The sequence below is a fragment of the Monodelphis domestica genome, chromosome 2 (genome assembly GCF_027887165.1).
Source record: "Monodelphis domestica isolate mMonDom1 chromosome 2, mMonDom1.pri, whole genome shotgun sequence".
In the NCBI taxonomy this organism is placed as follows: Eukaryota; Metazoa; Chordata; class Mammalia; order Didelphimorphia; family Didelphidae; genus Monodelphis; species Monodelphis domestica.
Window position 1 is genome coordinate 36104104 of NC_077228.1, and position 15000 is coordinate 36119103.

Genomic DNA, 15000 nt, shown 5'->3' on the forward strand with positions numbered 1-15000 from the left:
AAATACAAGCAAACAAAATGGTACCTGCCTTCAAGAACCATACATGATAATTACATTATATTATATATAATATATAGTTACATATATAACATATAATTATATACATTATAAAGAGAGATGGGGATAAATTAAGGAGTCCTAAAAATAAGGGATGGAATGAGAATCCTGTGAAGTAATAAGGGAGGACTGGGCTTTAGCAGAATAGTCTCAGAGTGAGACAAGGACCCAGGGGCCAAATCCAAGCTCCTGGTGGAGGTGAATGGAAAAGAGGGAGGACCATGGTGAGAAGAGAGCCAGGAATTGGGATATGGGATGGAGGTGCATTTATGGGAAGTAGGCAGATGACATATTGCTTGGTTATAGCAATATGGTGCTTGATTGGGTTGGGTTAGTTAGATGTGCTGGGAATTAGGGAGAGTTGTACTCTTCAGGCTCTCAGCTAGCTGAACAGCCCTTGCCCTGGTTGATGAGTTCCAGAGATGAGTAGGTTAATTTCCCCAGAAGCATGGGACCTGAGGGACCTTTCTCAGTGTTCTTTCTGATTCTGTCTGTCCACTTTGGGTCATTATCCTCAGACAAACTCACTTTAATGCTCAGATTTTGTGTTGTGTCCTCTTCTCTGCAATCTCTGCTCTTTTCAGCAGGAATTGGGTTTTTAAAGGATTTTTTTCTCACTCCCAGGTTGGAAAACATTATCTACAGGAGAGAAGGCTTTACACAGAGACACAAGATTGTGGGCTAATTCATGTCTGTTGGATTAAGGGAATTACTCAATAAATTGTGAGGTCATATTCTCTCATTTTTATTCTTCACTTTTTGATTCCTTCTTGTTTATCGTCTGTCATCCCTTGTGCCAGACTTCCTGACTGGGAGAGAAGATTGTTCAGGGGATCCCTTTGGAACACTGGGGAACCCCAATGGGGCATTCAGAGACTGGGCACTGTGCTCACTTTCTGTTCTCTACCCAGGAATATGGTTTGAGCTGGATTTAGACTGCTGAGGCTGGGGAATTGGTGGCCTTGTCTAGACATCTTAGCTCACATTTTAGCTCATTAAACCATTCTACCTTGGAGAGTATTTTCTTCTAGCTCGGCTGAATGTACATGTAGGGTTTCTCCATAAAAGGGGGAAAATAGAAAGATACTCAGTGAATCAGTTATGGAGCAGGTAGTAATTTATTCCTTTACACAAAAGGGATACTAAGCACAGGACGCTCATAAGCATACATTTGATGACATCAAATTAAGATTCATTCACATATAATTTACAAACACTATAATGATCTGGGAAGTCTAATAAAGTGTTATAAAGTAATCGGCAGAACAACGTTCACCTCAGCATTACACTGTCCAAAAACCTCATTGTCCATTTGTTTATTGTTGTCTGTTTCAAGAATGGGGCAGCTAGGAAGTTTTGTGATAGAGAGTCAGTCCTGGAGATGAAAGGTCCTGGGTTCAAATTTGGCCTCAGACACTTCCTAGCTGTGAGACTCTGGGCAAGTCACTTAACCCCAATTGTGTAGCCCTTGGGACTCTTCTTCCTTGGAACCAATACTTGGTCTCTATTCTAAGGCAGAAGGTAAGGGTTTGGAAAAAACAGAGGGCCAGTTAAATGGCACAATGGAACACTAGCCCTAGAGTTAGACCTTAGATTCTAGCTATATGATTCTGACCAAGTCACTTAATCCTGTTTGCCTCAGTTTCCTCACCTGTAAAATAAACTTGAGAAGGAAATGGTAAACCACTCCAGGATCTCTGCCAAGAAAACCCAAAATGGTGTCATGAAGAGTCAGGCCCCTCTGGAATGGCTGAATAACAGCAAGGTTTCAAGAGCATTGGGGTCGTTGCTGGGAGACTCCTTTCCTGCTACCATCTAGCTCTGAGCAGAGGAGACTTATAGCCCTCATGAACTGTAGGTCCATCTCAGGATGGTTACTCCTTTGTTTGGGAAAGAGGGCAGCCCCCAAAACAGATCTGTCTAGATAGGATGTGTGCATCTATGGTGGCATGGAGACTGGGGTAGATCAGAACAATTATTTATGCTCTTATTTCCCCAGGAAGCAGCCTTAATAGTTATTAAAAAAACAAACAAACAAACCCTACCTTCCATCTTAGATTGGTTCCAAGGCAGAAGAGCAATAAGAGCTAGGCAATGGAGGTCAAGTGACTTGCCCAGGGTCACACAGCTAAGCCATGCCCAAGGTCAGATTTGAACCCAGGTCTTCCCATCTCTAGGCCTGGTACTCTAACTACTGACCCCTCTAGGTACCCCTAGCTTTGACAGTTCTGAGGATTCCCATTCAGAAAGGAAGAATGAAGCCGGGGAAGAGGCCTTTCTCTTGAACATTCCTTGACTCATCAGCTCTTGGCTCCAAGACCCTTCAGTGTTGAGTCATGTTTGCTGGAAGCACTTTCATGGTCAATGGGAACCAGATATGGCAACTCCAAGCATGCTCTGCTGAATACTCCTGTAGGCCAGATTAACCTAGCTGTACCTCCTTGTCTCAGTTCAATTCAACAAACATTTATTAAGCCTTCATCACCTCTTGTTAACAGACTCCTAATTGTTCTCTCAGCCTCAAATCTCCTCTATTTTTAAACCATCTTCCCACAGAGAAATGACGGTGATTTCCCTAAAATTCAGGTCTGACCCTGTCAGTCTCCTAACTCCCCACCCTCCAGCGGCTCCCCTGTTACTTCTTGGATCAATAATCAACTCCTTTGTTTGGTATTTAGAGTCCTCTGGTCTCTAGCTGGGTGACTCTGGGCAAGTCACTTAACCCCTATTGCCTAGTCCTTACTCTTCTGTCTTAGAATTGATACTAAGGGGGAGGGGGGCAGCTGGACAGCTCAGTGGATGGAGAGCCAGGTCTAGAGATGGGAGGTCCTGGGTTCAAATGTGACCTCAGACACTCCTAGCTATGTGCCCCTGGGTAAGTCACTTAACCTCCATTGCCTCGGAACCTGGAAGATAAGGGTATTTTTTTTAAAAATGGATAGTACAACAGAAGGTAAAGATTGAAGAAAAAAGTCTTCTGGCCTCAACCCCTTTCTAGACTTTTTACTTCTCACTGCCTTTCCCATATTCCCTCTGACCTGGACAAAGTGACCTTCTTACTATGGTTCTCCTAGCTGGCTTCTTTGTCTCATCCTTCCCTGGAATGCCTGCATTCCTCACCTCTGCCCCTAAGAACCCTTCTTTCCTCCAAAGCTCTTGTTGGATGTCTCAGTGACTTTCTATATTAAGCATCTACTATGTGCCAGGCACTGTGCTGCGCCCTGGAAGCCTTTCCTGATCTCTCCAACTGCTGGTGCCTTCCTCCCATTCAATTCACCATCGCTGGGTCCATTGTTACCTTTGCTTTGCCCTGTACAAGAAAAGAAAAACTCTGTTCTCTATATCTCTGTGTGTGCCTGGAGATCTCTTCCTTGAGCTACTTGAGAATAGAGGTCTTCTTACTTCTATCTTTGCATTCTCAGTGCCTTGAATATAGAAGGCACTTAATGAGTGTTGATTGATCGATTATTAAGTACCTACTATGTGCAAAGTTAGAAAGATCCCAGTGTCACAAATAGAAGACCAACTTGAGTTCAAGTCCTCCCTTTGATATACCTTGGACAAGTCACCCAATCCCTGTGTGCTACGCAATTTTTTAAGACCCTAAACTACAGTGGTTTTTTAAAAAAACCTTTATCTTCCATTTTAGAATCAATATTAATTATTGGTTCCAAGACAGAAGAGCGGAAAGGCCTAGGGAATGGGGTTTGAGTGACTTGTCCAAAGTTACACAACTAGGAAGTATCTGAGGTCAGATTTGAACCCAGGACCTCCCATCTCCTGCCTTGGTTCTCTATTTACCTAGCTGACTCCAGAGGAATTATTAATCCGCATTAATGGAGTTACCACACCTAGGAATTCTTCATATCAATCAAATTTCAGGTCTGAACTACAAAATGCATTAGGAATTGGGGATACTGTCATAAAAATGAGGTAGTTCCTGCTCTCAATGAGCTTTCTTTCTACAGGGGGCAGAGAGGGGTGATTCAATCAATAAATAGATAAAAAGTATAAAAACTATGTATGGTGATTTCAAGAGAACTGAGATGGCCTTAAAAATATATTGGATTTTCCTCCCTTTAATTCCCAAGCCATAGTATGAATTTTTCTTTGCTAAACGGTTCTTGGGACTTTGCCGGTGCTGAATGTGCCAAAATGAGAGATTCTTCTTGGCCAGACATGGCCACATATTGAATAAGGAAGTTGTTTCCAGGAAAGCAGTGATAGTTGTGACTCTTAGTAACCTTTCCTTGATCATATGTGCCATATTTCAAAATCTTTCAGCCATCTGGAAGATGCGAGGCCTTGAGTTTCGCACTCAGACATATTTTCTTTTCACTTTAACTCATTCGAATTTGTGAAAATGTTATTAACTTGAGGAATATCTTATTTTTTCCATTTTTCTTGATAACTTTTGTTTTTCTGTGATCTCTCTTTCTAAATGTTTCCTTCCTTCCTGTTCTACCCATTGGACTATCCCTTGTAACAGAAAAAATAGAAAGAAATATGGGATTTGGGGATATTCAGTACTATGTACCAGGCACTGAGAGGGCTAGGGTCTAGTAGACCTGAGCTTTCATTGGTAAGGGGAACTTCCTGGTGAGGAAAGCACCTTTTCTTCAGCTAAATTCTTAGAGAATTCCTTAGAGCATCAAGACCTTAACTGATTTACCCAGTGTGTCCGCAGTTACCTGGCTAGTGTGGATCAGAGGTAGGAGATGAACCCATGTCCTTCTGACTCCACCATTTTGCCTTTCCAGTTAGTGAAACTAACCAATACCTTGCCAGAGACTGACAATATAATAAATGAATGGATGAATGAAAAAAACTTATTGAGTGCTTAATATGTGCCAGGCACAATTTGGTGGCACAGTGGATAGAGCACTGGACTTGGAATTTGGAAGACTCATTTTCATGAGTTCAAATCTGGACTGAGACATTTACTAGCTGTGTGGCCTTGGCAAGTCACTTTACCCTGTTTGCCTCAGTTTCTTCATCTATAAAATAAGCTCAAGAAGGAAATGGCAGATCACTCTAATATCTTTGCCAAGAAGACCCTGAAATGGGGTCAGAAAGAGTCAGGCATGACTGAAATGACACCATAACAGCAACCACCACAAATGTTCCAGGAGCTCATGTAGGTGGGATAAAAGTACAAACAAGGGGACTTCCTTGCTGGGTTAGGGGACAACACTTCTAGGAGAGTCATGGCTGGGGAAGTGAGTTTTGGTCTGGGGGAGTCCCAGAGATGACAACTTCATCATCAATTGATAGGATCATTACAAAAGCACTGGGACCATTGACTTGATTACTGTGCCCAGGACAAGAAGTGTAAAGAGGGGAATGATGTGGGCAAGTAAGGGCTCTAAGGTCAGGGTAGCAGGGTAGAAAATCAAGATGGCATATGTGGATGGCTGGGTGTGATTAGAAGCATGAGGCCATCCAGATAAGCCTGAAGTTAGTCAAAAATCAGAATCTCAGCTCCGTGGTGGGAGTTCCAAAGCTAAGTGGATGAACTTCCCCAGGGACCAAAGGGAAATATTTTAAAATAGTATTCTACAGTGTGTTTTTCTGGCATATATCATATTTTCTCAGGGTCAGTTTTTAATAGCAGCTGGTCCTGGTGAATCTTTATTCCAAAACTCTTCTTAGGAGACAGGAGGCACCATCTCTAATAAAAACTGGTCTGATGATAATAATAATAGCTTGCATTTCTAGGGTGCTATAAAGTTTGCAGATATCATTTTATTCTCACAACAACCCTGGGAGGTAGTTGCTATTATCCCTATTTTATAGATGGAGAAACTGAGACTTGATAGAAAGAGGTTGTGCCTTACCCATGTTCTCCAAAGGTGGTATCTGGAGAGTGCATGCTCCAGGTAGGGAGAGCATGTCACTCCCTGTTCACAGTTTCCTAAGGGACTTTTTCTGAGGCTGGTAATGATTGTTCTTTGGCATTTAGGAAAGCAGGGCTGAGATTTCCTGCCCAGGTTCATCTGTGTTTCTTTCCTGTTTTTCTCAAGTTTTTCCTCTATCCCGACGTCCCCCTGTTCTTTTGACAAAGATCTGGCACAATCCATTTTTTTTTGTTCCTGTGTCCTTTGGGATTTATTTTTTTTTTGGGAAAACCCCTTGAAACCAGCAATTGGGGAGCTACAAGACAAGGCAGATATTTTTTGGCTTTCCTGCCTTCTCTTAGTTTTCTTTGGCAAAATGTTGTTTATCTTCTATGGGGCGGAAGCTTACCTGGGAGGAAGAAAAGGATGGTTCTCTCCAGAGATCTTGAAGGCCAGTTTTCTACTACAGTACCTTCTTCTGTGTTCTGATTTTCAGCTTAGTCATTTAACCTCAGGCTAAGGCAGTTCAGGAAAGAACTTTTCTTTGCCTTGGCCCAATTCTGTATTTGTTCCATGTCTCTGTTCTACTTGGTTTCTGGGCTTGGGGTCAGGCCCACTCACTGGTTCACATGAGTCAATCAGGCTTGCAGAATTGGACCTAAGGTATGGCATGGTCCTCTTAACTGTGTTGAATTCAGGATTTCAGATGCCACCCTGAAGGGATTTTAATAAAATACTCTAGTTTTAATGTGTATTTATTTTTTTGCTCTTTTGTAGATTACCCTGCACCTGAAACCCATCTCATCAGTGCACATCCATCAGAAGTCTGTTGTGTTCCTGCTCAACTCCCCTCAGCCCTTGGTATGGAAGTTAAAGACAGAAAGGCTTGCTCCTGGTGTTCCCAGACTTTTCTTTGTAAGTGCTTATTATTATCTTCTGAAACTAGAGATTGAATAAAAAAGTGACATTTCTTACTACCTTGGTAGGGTGAGCACTGGTTATGAAGATCTGGATTCAAGTCATAGTTTCTCCCCCTTAATATCTGTATATCCTTTGGCAAGTTGCTTACCAGCCCTGGGTACCAGTGTTCTTATTATAAAATGATGGGGATAAACTAGTTCACTTTGGAAGTCCTTTCCCTGCTCTAAATCTGTGTACTTGTGACTTAGGTTCTAATGCTGGCTTTGTTCTAATTGGGCAAGAAAGGGGAAAAGAGCTGAACTTGGAACCAGGAGGACTGGGTTTGAGTTCTGTTTCTGACATATTACTGTCTGTGTGACCCTGGGCAAGTCACTTAAAAACTTGGGCCCCCGGTATCAAAGTCATAGTCCACCAGTTTCCTAAACCAGATTAGAAATGCAATTTGCAAATGTTTAATAACACAAAACAAAACTACAGTACAACATAGATAATATAAATTTGTTGTTTTCTAAGTCTATATAGGAGCTCAGGATTCAGTTCCTTTTTGATTTTGACACTACTGATTTAGGCTATGAAGGTGCCTTCTTGGAATTTTCCACTAATGAAATCATAGCTCTATTCCCTATCCTTGTTCTATCCTCAGGCAAGTTAGTCTCTTAAAGTCTCTGGGTCTTGATTTCTTCATCTATAAAATAAAGGGTTGAACAAGCCAAACAATCTCTGAGGTTTCTTTTGCCCTTAAATCTGTGCTTGAGCATGCAAAGGCTTCTTTTATGAGGACAATAGCACCCCCTCACTGCTATCCTCCCCAAAAGATTAGTAGAAAGCCCTATTTTTGGTGTACATTCTTGAAAGTGTTAAGAAACATGGCTGGGCCACTGGAGAAAATACTTGTATGTCATTTCAGTGAAGTCTGATGGCTAATGAAATCAGAAACACTTGTGTGGCCTGAGCTTTGATTTCAGCCCTAGATCTACCCTCGTGGCACCAAAGCACTACAAACACTGTAAATAGCCCCTCGATGTGTGGTCTGGGACCACAAAATAAACACGCATGAGACTATCTGATTTTGTCTCAAAGATGGCTCTTCTTTCGATAGGCAGATCCTTTCAGCCTTTGCTATGGGCAGCTGCCCAATGAAGTCATTTGTGTTTTGTAGGAACACTGCGTCTGTGGAGAGATCCAAACATTACCTACTGTTTGTAAATCATGGCCTCTTCATTTGCCAGCACGTCCAAGTTTGCTGGTTGTCATGAATTAGACGCGTTGTTTAGATGGGATTTTTGGGGTATGATATCATGTCTGATGAACACTATGGCCACACTGCAGTGATCACTCCCAGTTTCTCTTCATAGAGATACGTACTCATATCATTAGCTGTGAGGACCTCAATCTTGAGCCCCAACTCTTCGAATTTTGGCCATCCCTAAGTGGCATGAGACATGGCATTTGGGACAAGTGGAGGCTCCAGCTCTGAGTACTTCTACCTCAGAATAGCCAGTAAAACCAACAGCAGGAGATTGAAAGCAATTCAGAGTATCACTCCCTTTCATGTATGATGAAGTGTAGTTTAAGAAAAAAAACAAACATTTGCCAGTTAAGAAAAAGCTTTAATTTAATCTGTGGCTCAAAGGTCCCCTAGTGTAGAATTGCAAGGGGCTCGTAATTATTTAGTGATTAGGACTGCTACTATGAATGACTTTGATATACTCACTCTGTGTGTTTGTAAGACTTATGGTAACACACACACACACACACACACACACACACACACTTACTTGCTACAACCTAGGCAATACTCCCCAGTATCAAGACCCAGGGAAAATTTATGTTGCAATAGGATAATCAGACACTGGATCTATTAGGTTGACCTCTATTTCCATTGAACGTTTGTTGGTTCAAGAATATCTAATGTCAGCTAGATTTCCGATGGGCACATTTCATCCTAACTATGTCATTCTGTCGGGAAAATAGACTTGTATTCTTAATTACAAACAGCTCGGTGGTGCCCAAATTCTTGTATGTCAAAGGGGCCGTATTAAAAGTAAGGATCATATAAATGATAGAATTTCAGAACTGGAAGGCAAGTCATTGGTCATCTAATCTATGCCCAAGAAAATCAACACAACACAACAAGTGGGCACTCAGCCAACCTCTGTTTGGAGGGAGAACCTACTGCCTCCAGCCTGTCCACTTTGGGATAGTTCTCATGGCTTAAAACATCACTCCTGACATTGGGTTTATATTGTCCTCTTTGCAACTTCTACTCATTGCTGTACCATATGCAGTGGTCACACCACATGTTGGTAAAACCAACCAGTAGATGGGCTAAACTAGATTCAGATAACTGACCGGCCTCAGACCTACTGGTAGAGTTAGTTAGTGGGGGTGTTTATTCCAAGGGTGTAAATATTTCTGTGGTGGAATGGACAGATGAGAACAATTTTTTCCAATGATCATGAAGAAAGCTGAAGCAGGCACTGTGGAGCTCTCAGGGCTTAGTTGAACATGGAAGATGCCAAGCTCATCTATGCATTCTTGGCCATCACCAGTCATCCCGATTTTTGTCTTGCCACTGACAAAATTATACCAGTCTCATGAACAATGAGTAGAAGCTATAGAGACACAAATTTAGTCTCAATATATAGAAAACTCATCAATCATTCACGTTTTCCAGCTATGGAATGCCTTGAGAGGTAGTGAGGTTCTCAGGTAGGGATTGGATTACCACTAGGAGGAAATCTTTTCCAACTAGGTCTAGCTTGGTCTAGTGGTGCTTCCATCTCTGGCAATAAGGGCTAGACAGTGGGGGTTAAGTGACTTGCCCAGGGTCACACAGTGAGGAAGTGTCTGAGGCCATATTGGAACTCAGGACCTGCCTTCTTTAGGCCTGGCTCTGAATCCACTGAGCCACCTAGTTGCTCCCTAGTCATCTTTTTCTAATAGAACCCTTCTCCTTCGGAAATCAGGGTCAATGTTGAAACAACAGTTAGTGCTTTGGGGGGATAATAGGACTCAAGGATTCTTGCCAGCACAGAACCAGGGCCATGTTCTTCAGATCCAAGTTTAATAGTGTTGATATGACTCTCTGTGCCTTTGGGCTCATTTTTCATTCTTAGTGACTCTGTTTCCTCAACTGTAGGGTGAGGGACTTGGGCTAGATAGCTCCTGGGGTTCTTTTTGTGTCTGGCTCTTTGATTTATGACTCTATTCATCAAACCTGCTTATCTGATATCTTACTTGAATGCCCCAAGAGACCTGTAGAAGAGACATAGATTGAGGTATCATCTTAAGTTTATTTAATGAGTGTTACAGAGAAAAAAGAGGAGAAGGAACTTGGTTTCATCACTTACGTGTACTTTTCCCAGTCCTCTGCACCCTGAGATGTCTTGTTGAAGGATGGATTGAGGAACAGATAAATCTCAGAATCATAGAATTTGAGAACTGGAAGGGACCATGTTGACCAATCCATACCTGAAAGGACTATCTACTGCAGGGTGCTCAATAAGTGGCTTGAAGACCTTTAAGGAGGGGAAGTCCACCCCCTCTCAAGGTAATCCATTCCATTTTTTGCATAGCTTTAGTTGTTAGAAAGTCTCTCCAGATTTGGTGCCTCAATTTGACTTTTATCAATGACTAACCATTGTTTCTGATTCTGCTCTCCGATACCAAAGTGAACAAATCTAATCCCCTAAAGAGGATTGTTTATCTTTAATATTTCAGATTTAAAAGTAATCCCTTAAAGGGGTTGTTTTGATCTGTAATGGCATCTTCCCTTTCTGAGTAGACTTGTATTTTGCTTAGGTAGAATGAATAGGAAAAAAAAAAGTGTTCTCCTCAACTTTTACTTCCAAACCTCAAACAGGAAACCTTTAAGAATGAAGTGTGAGGGACTTATTAATAGAGTGAAGACTTGTCTTTGGTGTTCTCATAAGTCGTAAAGGGTAAAATCCTAGGATGAGTTTTATAGACCCAAAGGGGGACTAAAACTTTTATGTCCTACTATCATTCCTTTTAAGGATCTCTCTCTCTCTCTCTCTCTCTCTCTCTCTCTCTCTCTCTCTCTCTCTCTCTCCCTCCCTCCCTCCCTCCCTCCCTCCCTCCCTCCCTTCCTCCCTCCCTCTCTCTTTTTTCAGACATCTTTACTGTATTTCTCTGCTACCAAATCTTGGAAATGCTTTTCACTTTTCCAAAATATAAGGAAGACCCAATGTGTAGAATTTAGTTCCTTTCTGACATGTGTAATTCATTTATCCAGTTAGGCTGGTTACCTAGGAAGTGGTAGCCGCCCGAAGATTGATGGTGGGTGTTTGGGGCAGTTTCCAGTGGTGGATATTTTATATGTGAAAGGCACACACACACACACACACACACACACACACACACACACACACACCACAAAATAAAGGGATGATGGACAAACTTGGAAGGGATTTCTTGTTTTTCTTTGCAATGAATGAGGTACAGAAGACTAGAGAGTTGAAGACTTTATTGCCTATTTTAAAGACCTAAAATGGATCAATTTGAAAATATAGGGTTAAAAAGAACACTTGAAAGGATTGTGTAAGAAAATCCTGTCCAACTCTAAAATTCAGTTTGTTGATCTAGGCTGGAAGCTCTAGGGTACAGGTTGGCTCTGTCCCATGATGGTAGGTATCATGGTCAGAGCTGGTGGTCAGATGGGCTCTTTTCTCACTGGGAGAGTTGAGAGATAGATGCTAGGAAGAGGAATGCTAGAAAATAGGCTCAAAAGACCCTAGGAAAGCAAATGTCATGCTTGTTTTATAGTTCTATGTTGGGTAACATAGCTGGCCCTTGGATAGTATTTTAAGGGTTGCTAAGCCATTATATAGATTATTTCATTTGGTCCTTACCATAGCCATGCGAAGTAGATGCTATTATCATCCCCATTTTGAAGAATAGGAAACTGAGGCTCATAAAGGCTAAGTGACTTGCCTAGAGTTCCTTAGCTAATAAGAGTCTGAGTCTGAACTCAGGTCCTCCTGACTCAGAATCCAACATCCTCTCTGCTACACACCATGCCGAGTCTTTAATAGAAGAATTGGATTCCCTCGCAGCAGATATCACCCCCTGGGAAATGGTCTGGATTTTAAATAGTTATATTTAGCTTCCCTGGCCATTGTAACAGAGGACCAAAAAAATCCTTTTTGATGAGGGGAGGAGGGCAAGAACCTAATGAGTGGGAAATCAAGGTAACCAGGTGAAGAGATGACCAAGACTGGAAACCCCATTTGTGAAAAGGATGCATTTAAAACCTCTCAGAACCCATCCAGCTTTATCTTTTTATTTTATTGACTTTTCCTTCTTATATTTATTTTTAAATCATCTGCCATTCTTTCAAGCTTTTGAGGCATACCCATGATGAATTGGTTTTCCCTCTTTGGTTTCCCACTAGTATTCTGTATTTTGTAAGGATTATTAGAAATCAAGGATATAAAATAGAAACCACGTGCCCATGGCTGTTTAGCCCATTCAAAATCCCCGTGTTTAGCTTAGCTTACCACTATACTTCCTACATCATTGCAAAAGGAAGAGAAGAGAGCATGGGAGGCGTTACTGCCAGTTAAATACAAAATTGTGCTCTCACCTACATGGAGACTCAGGTGAGATTATAGGGAATTCTGGGAAATACCAAGGACTTCTGGGGATTGAAGTCTAGGGTTCAAAATCTCCATTTTTACAATTTGGAAAGGAAAATCCATCTAGATCTCTGACGGCTCCTGAAAACTGCACAACTGGATTCCTTGGACCAGTAAGAACTTCTGAAGACACTCTTCCATTGTTCTTCTCACTTTGACAGCACACATCTGGATTAATGGAGTAGAATTAATTGTCCTGTGCACATTTTTAGACTACGTTGAAAGAATGGTGTTTACAACTAGGATTTCATCAGTGAATCAATGTAGGGAACTCCCAATATGGAAACTCCCTCTGCTGTGACAGGGAGGCAACTTAGTTTTATAGTTTCAGAAAGTAGCCTGGGTCCCCGAGAGGTTCATGACTTGTTTAGGGACACAGAGCTAGTCTGGGTCAGAGGTAAAATGAGCTTGGGTCTATATCATAATATCTGTTAAGAGAAAAAAGATGATGCCAATGGTTATGTAGGTAACAGTGTCAATTAATGAGGAGGAAAACCTTTTGGCTGTCACTTTTGGATCCCCGCCTTTGTATTTCCTTTTCTGGCAATTAATCAATGGTGCCTGTGAAAGTAATTTATTTCCCTTAAGATTTCTCAGATTTTCCGCTTTTCATTAAGCAGATTGGCTAAGGAACAGGAAACCTGAGGGGCTAGCTGTGACTTTCTCCCTAACTCGTCATGTTGTGCTATAGGAGTCAAAAACCTCAGTGCCTCAGCGTCCTCATATGTAAAAGGACCATTAACCTTTTTTGTACAATGGACTTCTTTAGCAAACTGGTGGAGCCTATGGGCCCCTTCTCAAAATCAGGTTTTTAAAAGCATAAAAGAACATACAGAGAAGCCAATTATATTGAAATTCAGTTAGTAAAACAATTTTAAAAATATGTAGTTAGAAAAAAGTTGAGAACCCCTGAGTGAATCAGTCACTAGATAAAAATTAATTTTTTTGATGTTGTGATAGTATAAACACTTACGACTAACCAAAAGTGGAACCTGGCTATGGTTAGGTTAAACTACTGGAGACAAGATCCTGGTTCAGCAAAGCTCAAAGAAATATTGAGTCAATGCAGTAAGAATAAAGGAGTAAAACCCAGTTCTGTGCTCTTGGCTTTATAATAGAAAGAAACTAAAATTTTATCCTGATGAAGTTAGACAATAATGCCCTCAAAAGTCCTTTCCAACTCTAAGATTCTGTGAAAAAAAAAATAAAACAACAAAATTAATACCAGAAATAAATCTGGCAATTAAAAACCATTTATGCATTTCTAAGAAAGAAAATAGGAGGGTTGGAAGAGTTGAGGAGGGCAGAGATGCCAAAATCTGGCTTATTCCCTTTGCCTTTTTAAAGCAATATGGTCCAAACATTTTTGGGTCTCTTCCATGAAACCACAGTTCTATATAGGCTGCATTGAAGCTCGGATAACGGACAAGACCGACTGTAAAGCAAGTGCCATTTGTTTTCCTGTGCCTTGTATTTAACGGGAAGTCAGAAGGCTACATTTCCAATTGGTTGTTAAATGGCCCCAGATGTGTACCAAGGGCCGTGCAAGGAATCATGTGAGCAGTGGAAGGGACCCACAGCCAGCACCAGCAGCAGTGACTAAAGAGTGAACTAATTCTCCAGTCCAAGCATCAGACCATTGAGGGTTTGGGTTTCAAAAATTGTGCTAAGAATAACTTTGCAAGCTATTGGTGAGTTTTATCATGGTGGCTTGGGGGAGGTTGGTTGGCTTAGGGAGAAGGAGATGAACTCTTTCTGTGGGTACTCTGTTGTTTTTCAGTTAGAAGTCATTTCTGGAAGTCATTTCTTCCTTTTGCCATTTTTTCCCATTTGACAATCATTTTCCCCACTGGGTTTAGAAAGAAATTAAAATGAATATACCTGTTTTTATTTAAAACACACAGCAGGATCTGCATGGTGGTTTATGTAGTGGTTCAGGTTTGGGGGTTTTGTACTTTGACAACATTATCATAGAATCATAGACCTAGAGCTGGCAGGGCCTTGAGGGACCATCTATTTCAACTCTTCCATTTTATAGTTGAGGACACTGAGGACTAGAGGGGTTGAGTGACTAGCCCAGTGGCATATAGTATCAGAAGATTATTGATCTAGAGTTGAATGGAACCTCAGAAGCCATCTTTGTAAAGCACTTTGTAAACCTTAATTTTTTTTTTTATAAATGCCAGCCGTTTTAATTAATTATTGCCTATTCTAACTCTTGAGTGGATAGGTGGCACCAGGCTAGAGCACCAGGCCTGGAGTCAGGAAGACATGAGTTCAAATCTGGCCACTTAAAAGCTGTGTGATCCCAGGCAAATCACTAAATCCTGTTTGCCTCAGTTTCCTCATCTGTAAAATGAGCTAGATAATGAATCTGTAAAATGAGCTAGATAATGAAATGGCAAACCACTTCAGGTCCTTTGTAAAGAAAACTACAAATGGGGTCACAAAGTGTGGGTTAAGTGATTGTGCCAGAATCACACAACTAGTTCAAGGCAGGACTAGAACTCAGGGCTTTTGGACCT

General features: G+C 41.4%; 1 protein-coding gene across 3 annotated transcripts in view; it reads left to right on the top strand.

The window, feature by feature from the left end:
- Positions 1-15000, top strand: part of TGFBR3 (transforming growth factor beta receptor 3) — a 246451-nt gene that overhangs the window by 150290 nt on the left and 81161 nt on the right. For all 3 annotated transcript variants that reach the window (XM_007480338.3, XM_007480340.3, XM_056815362.1), the window contains exon 4: positions 6672-6809. In XM_007480338.3, coding sequence (XP_007480400.2) covers positions 6672-6809 — 138 coding nt within the window. The remainder of the gene's footprint in view (positions 1-6671; positions 6810-15000) is intronic.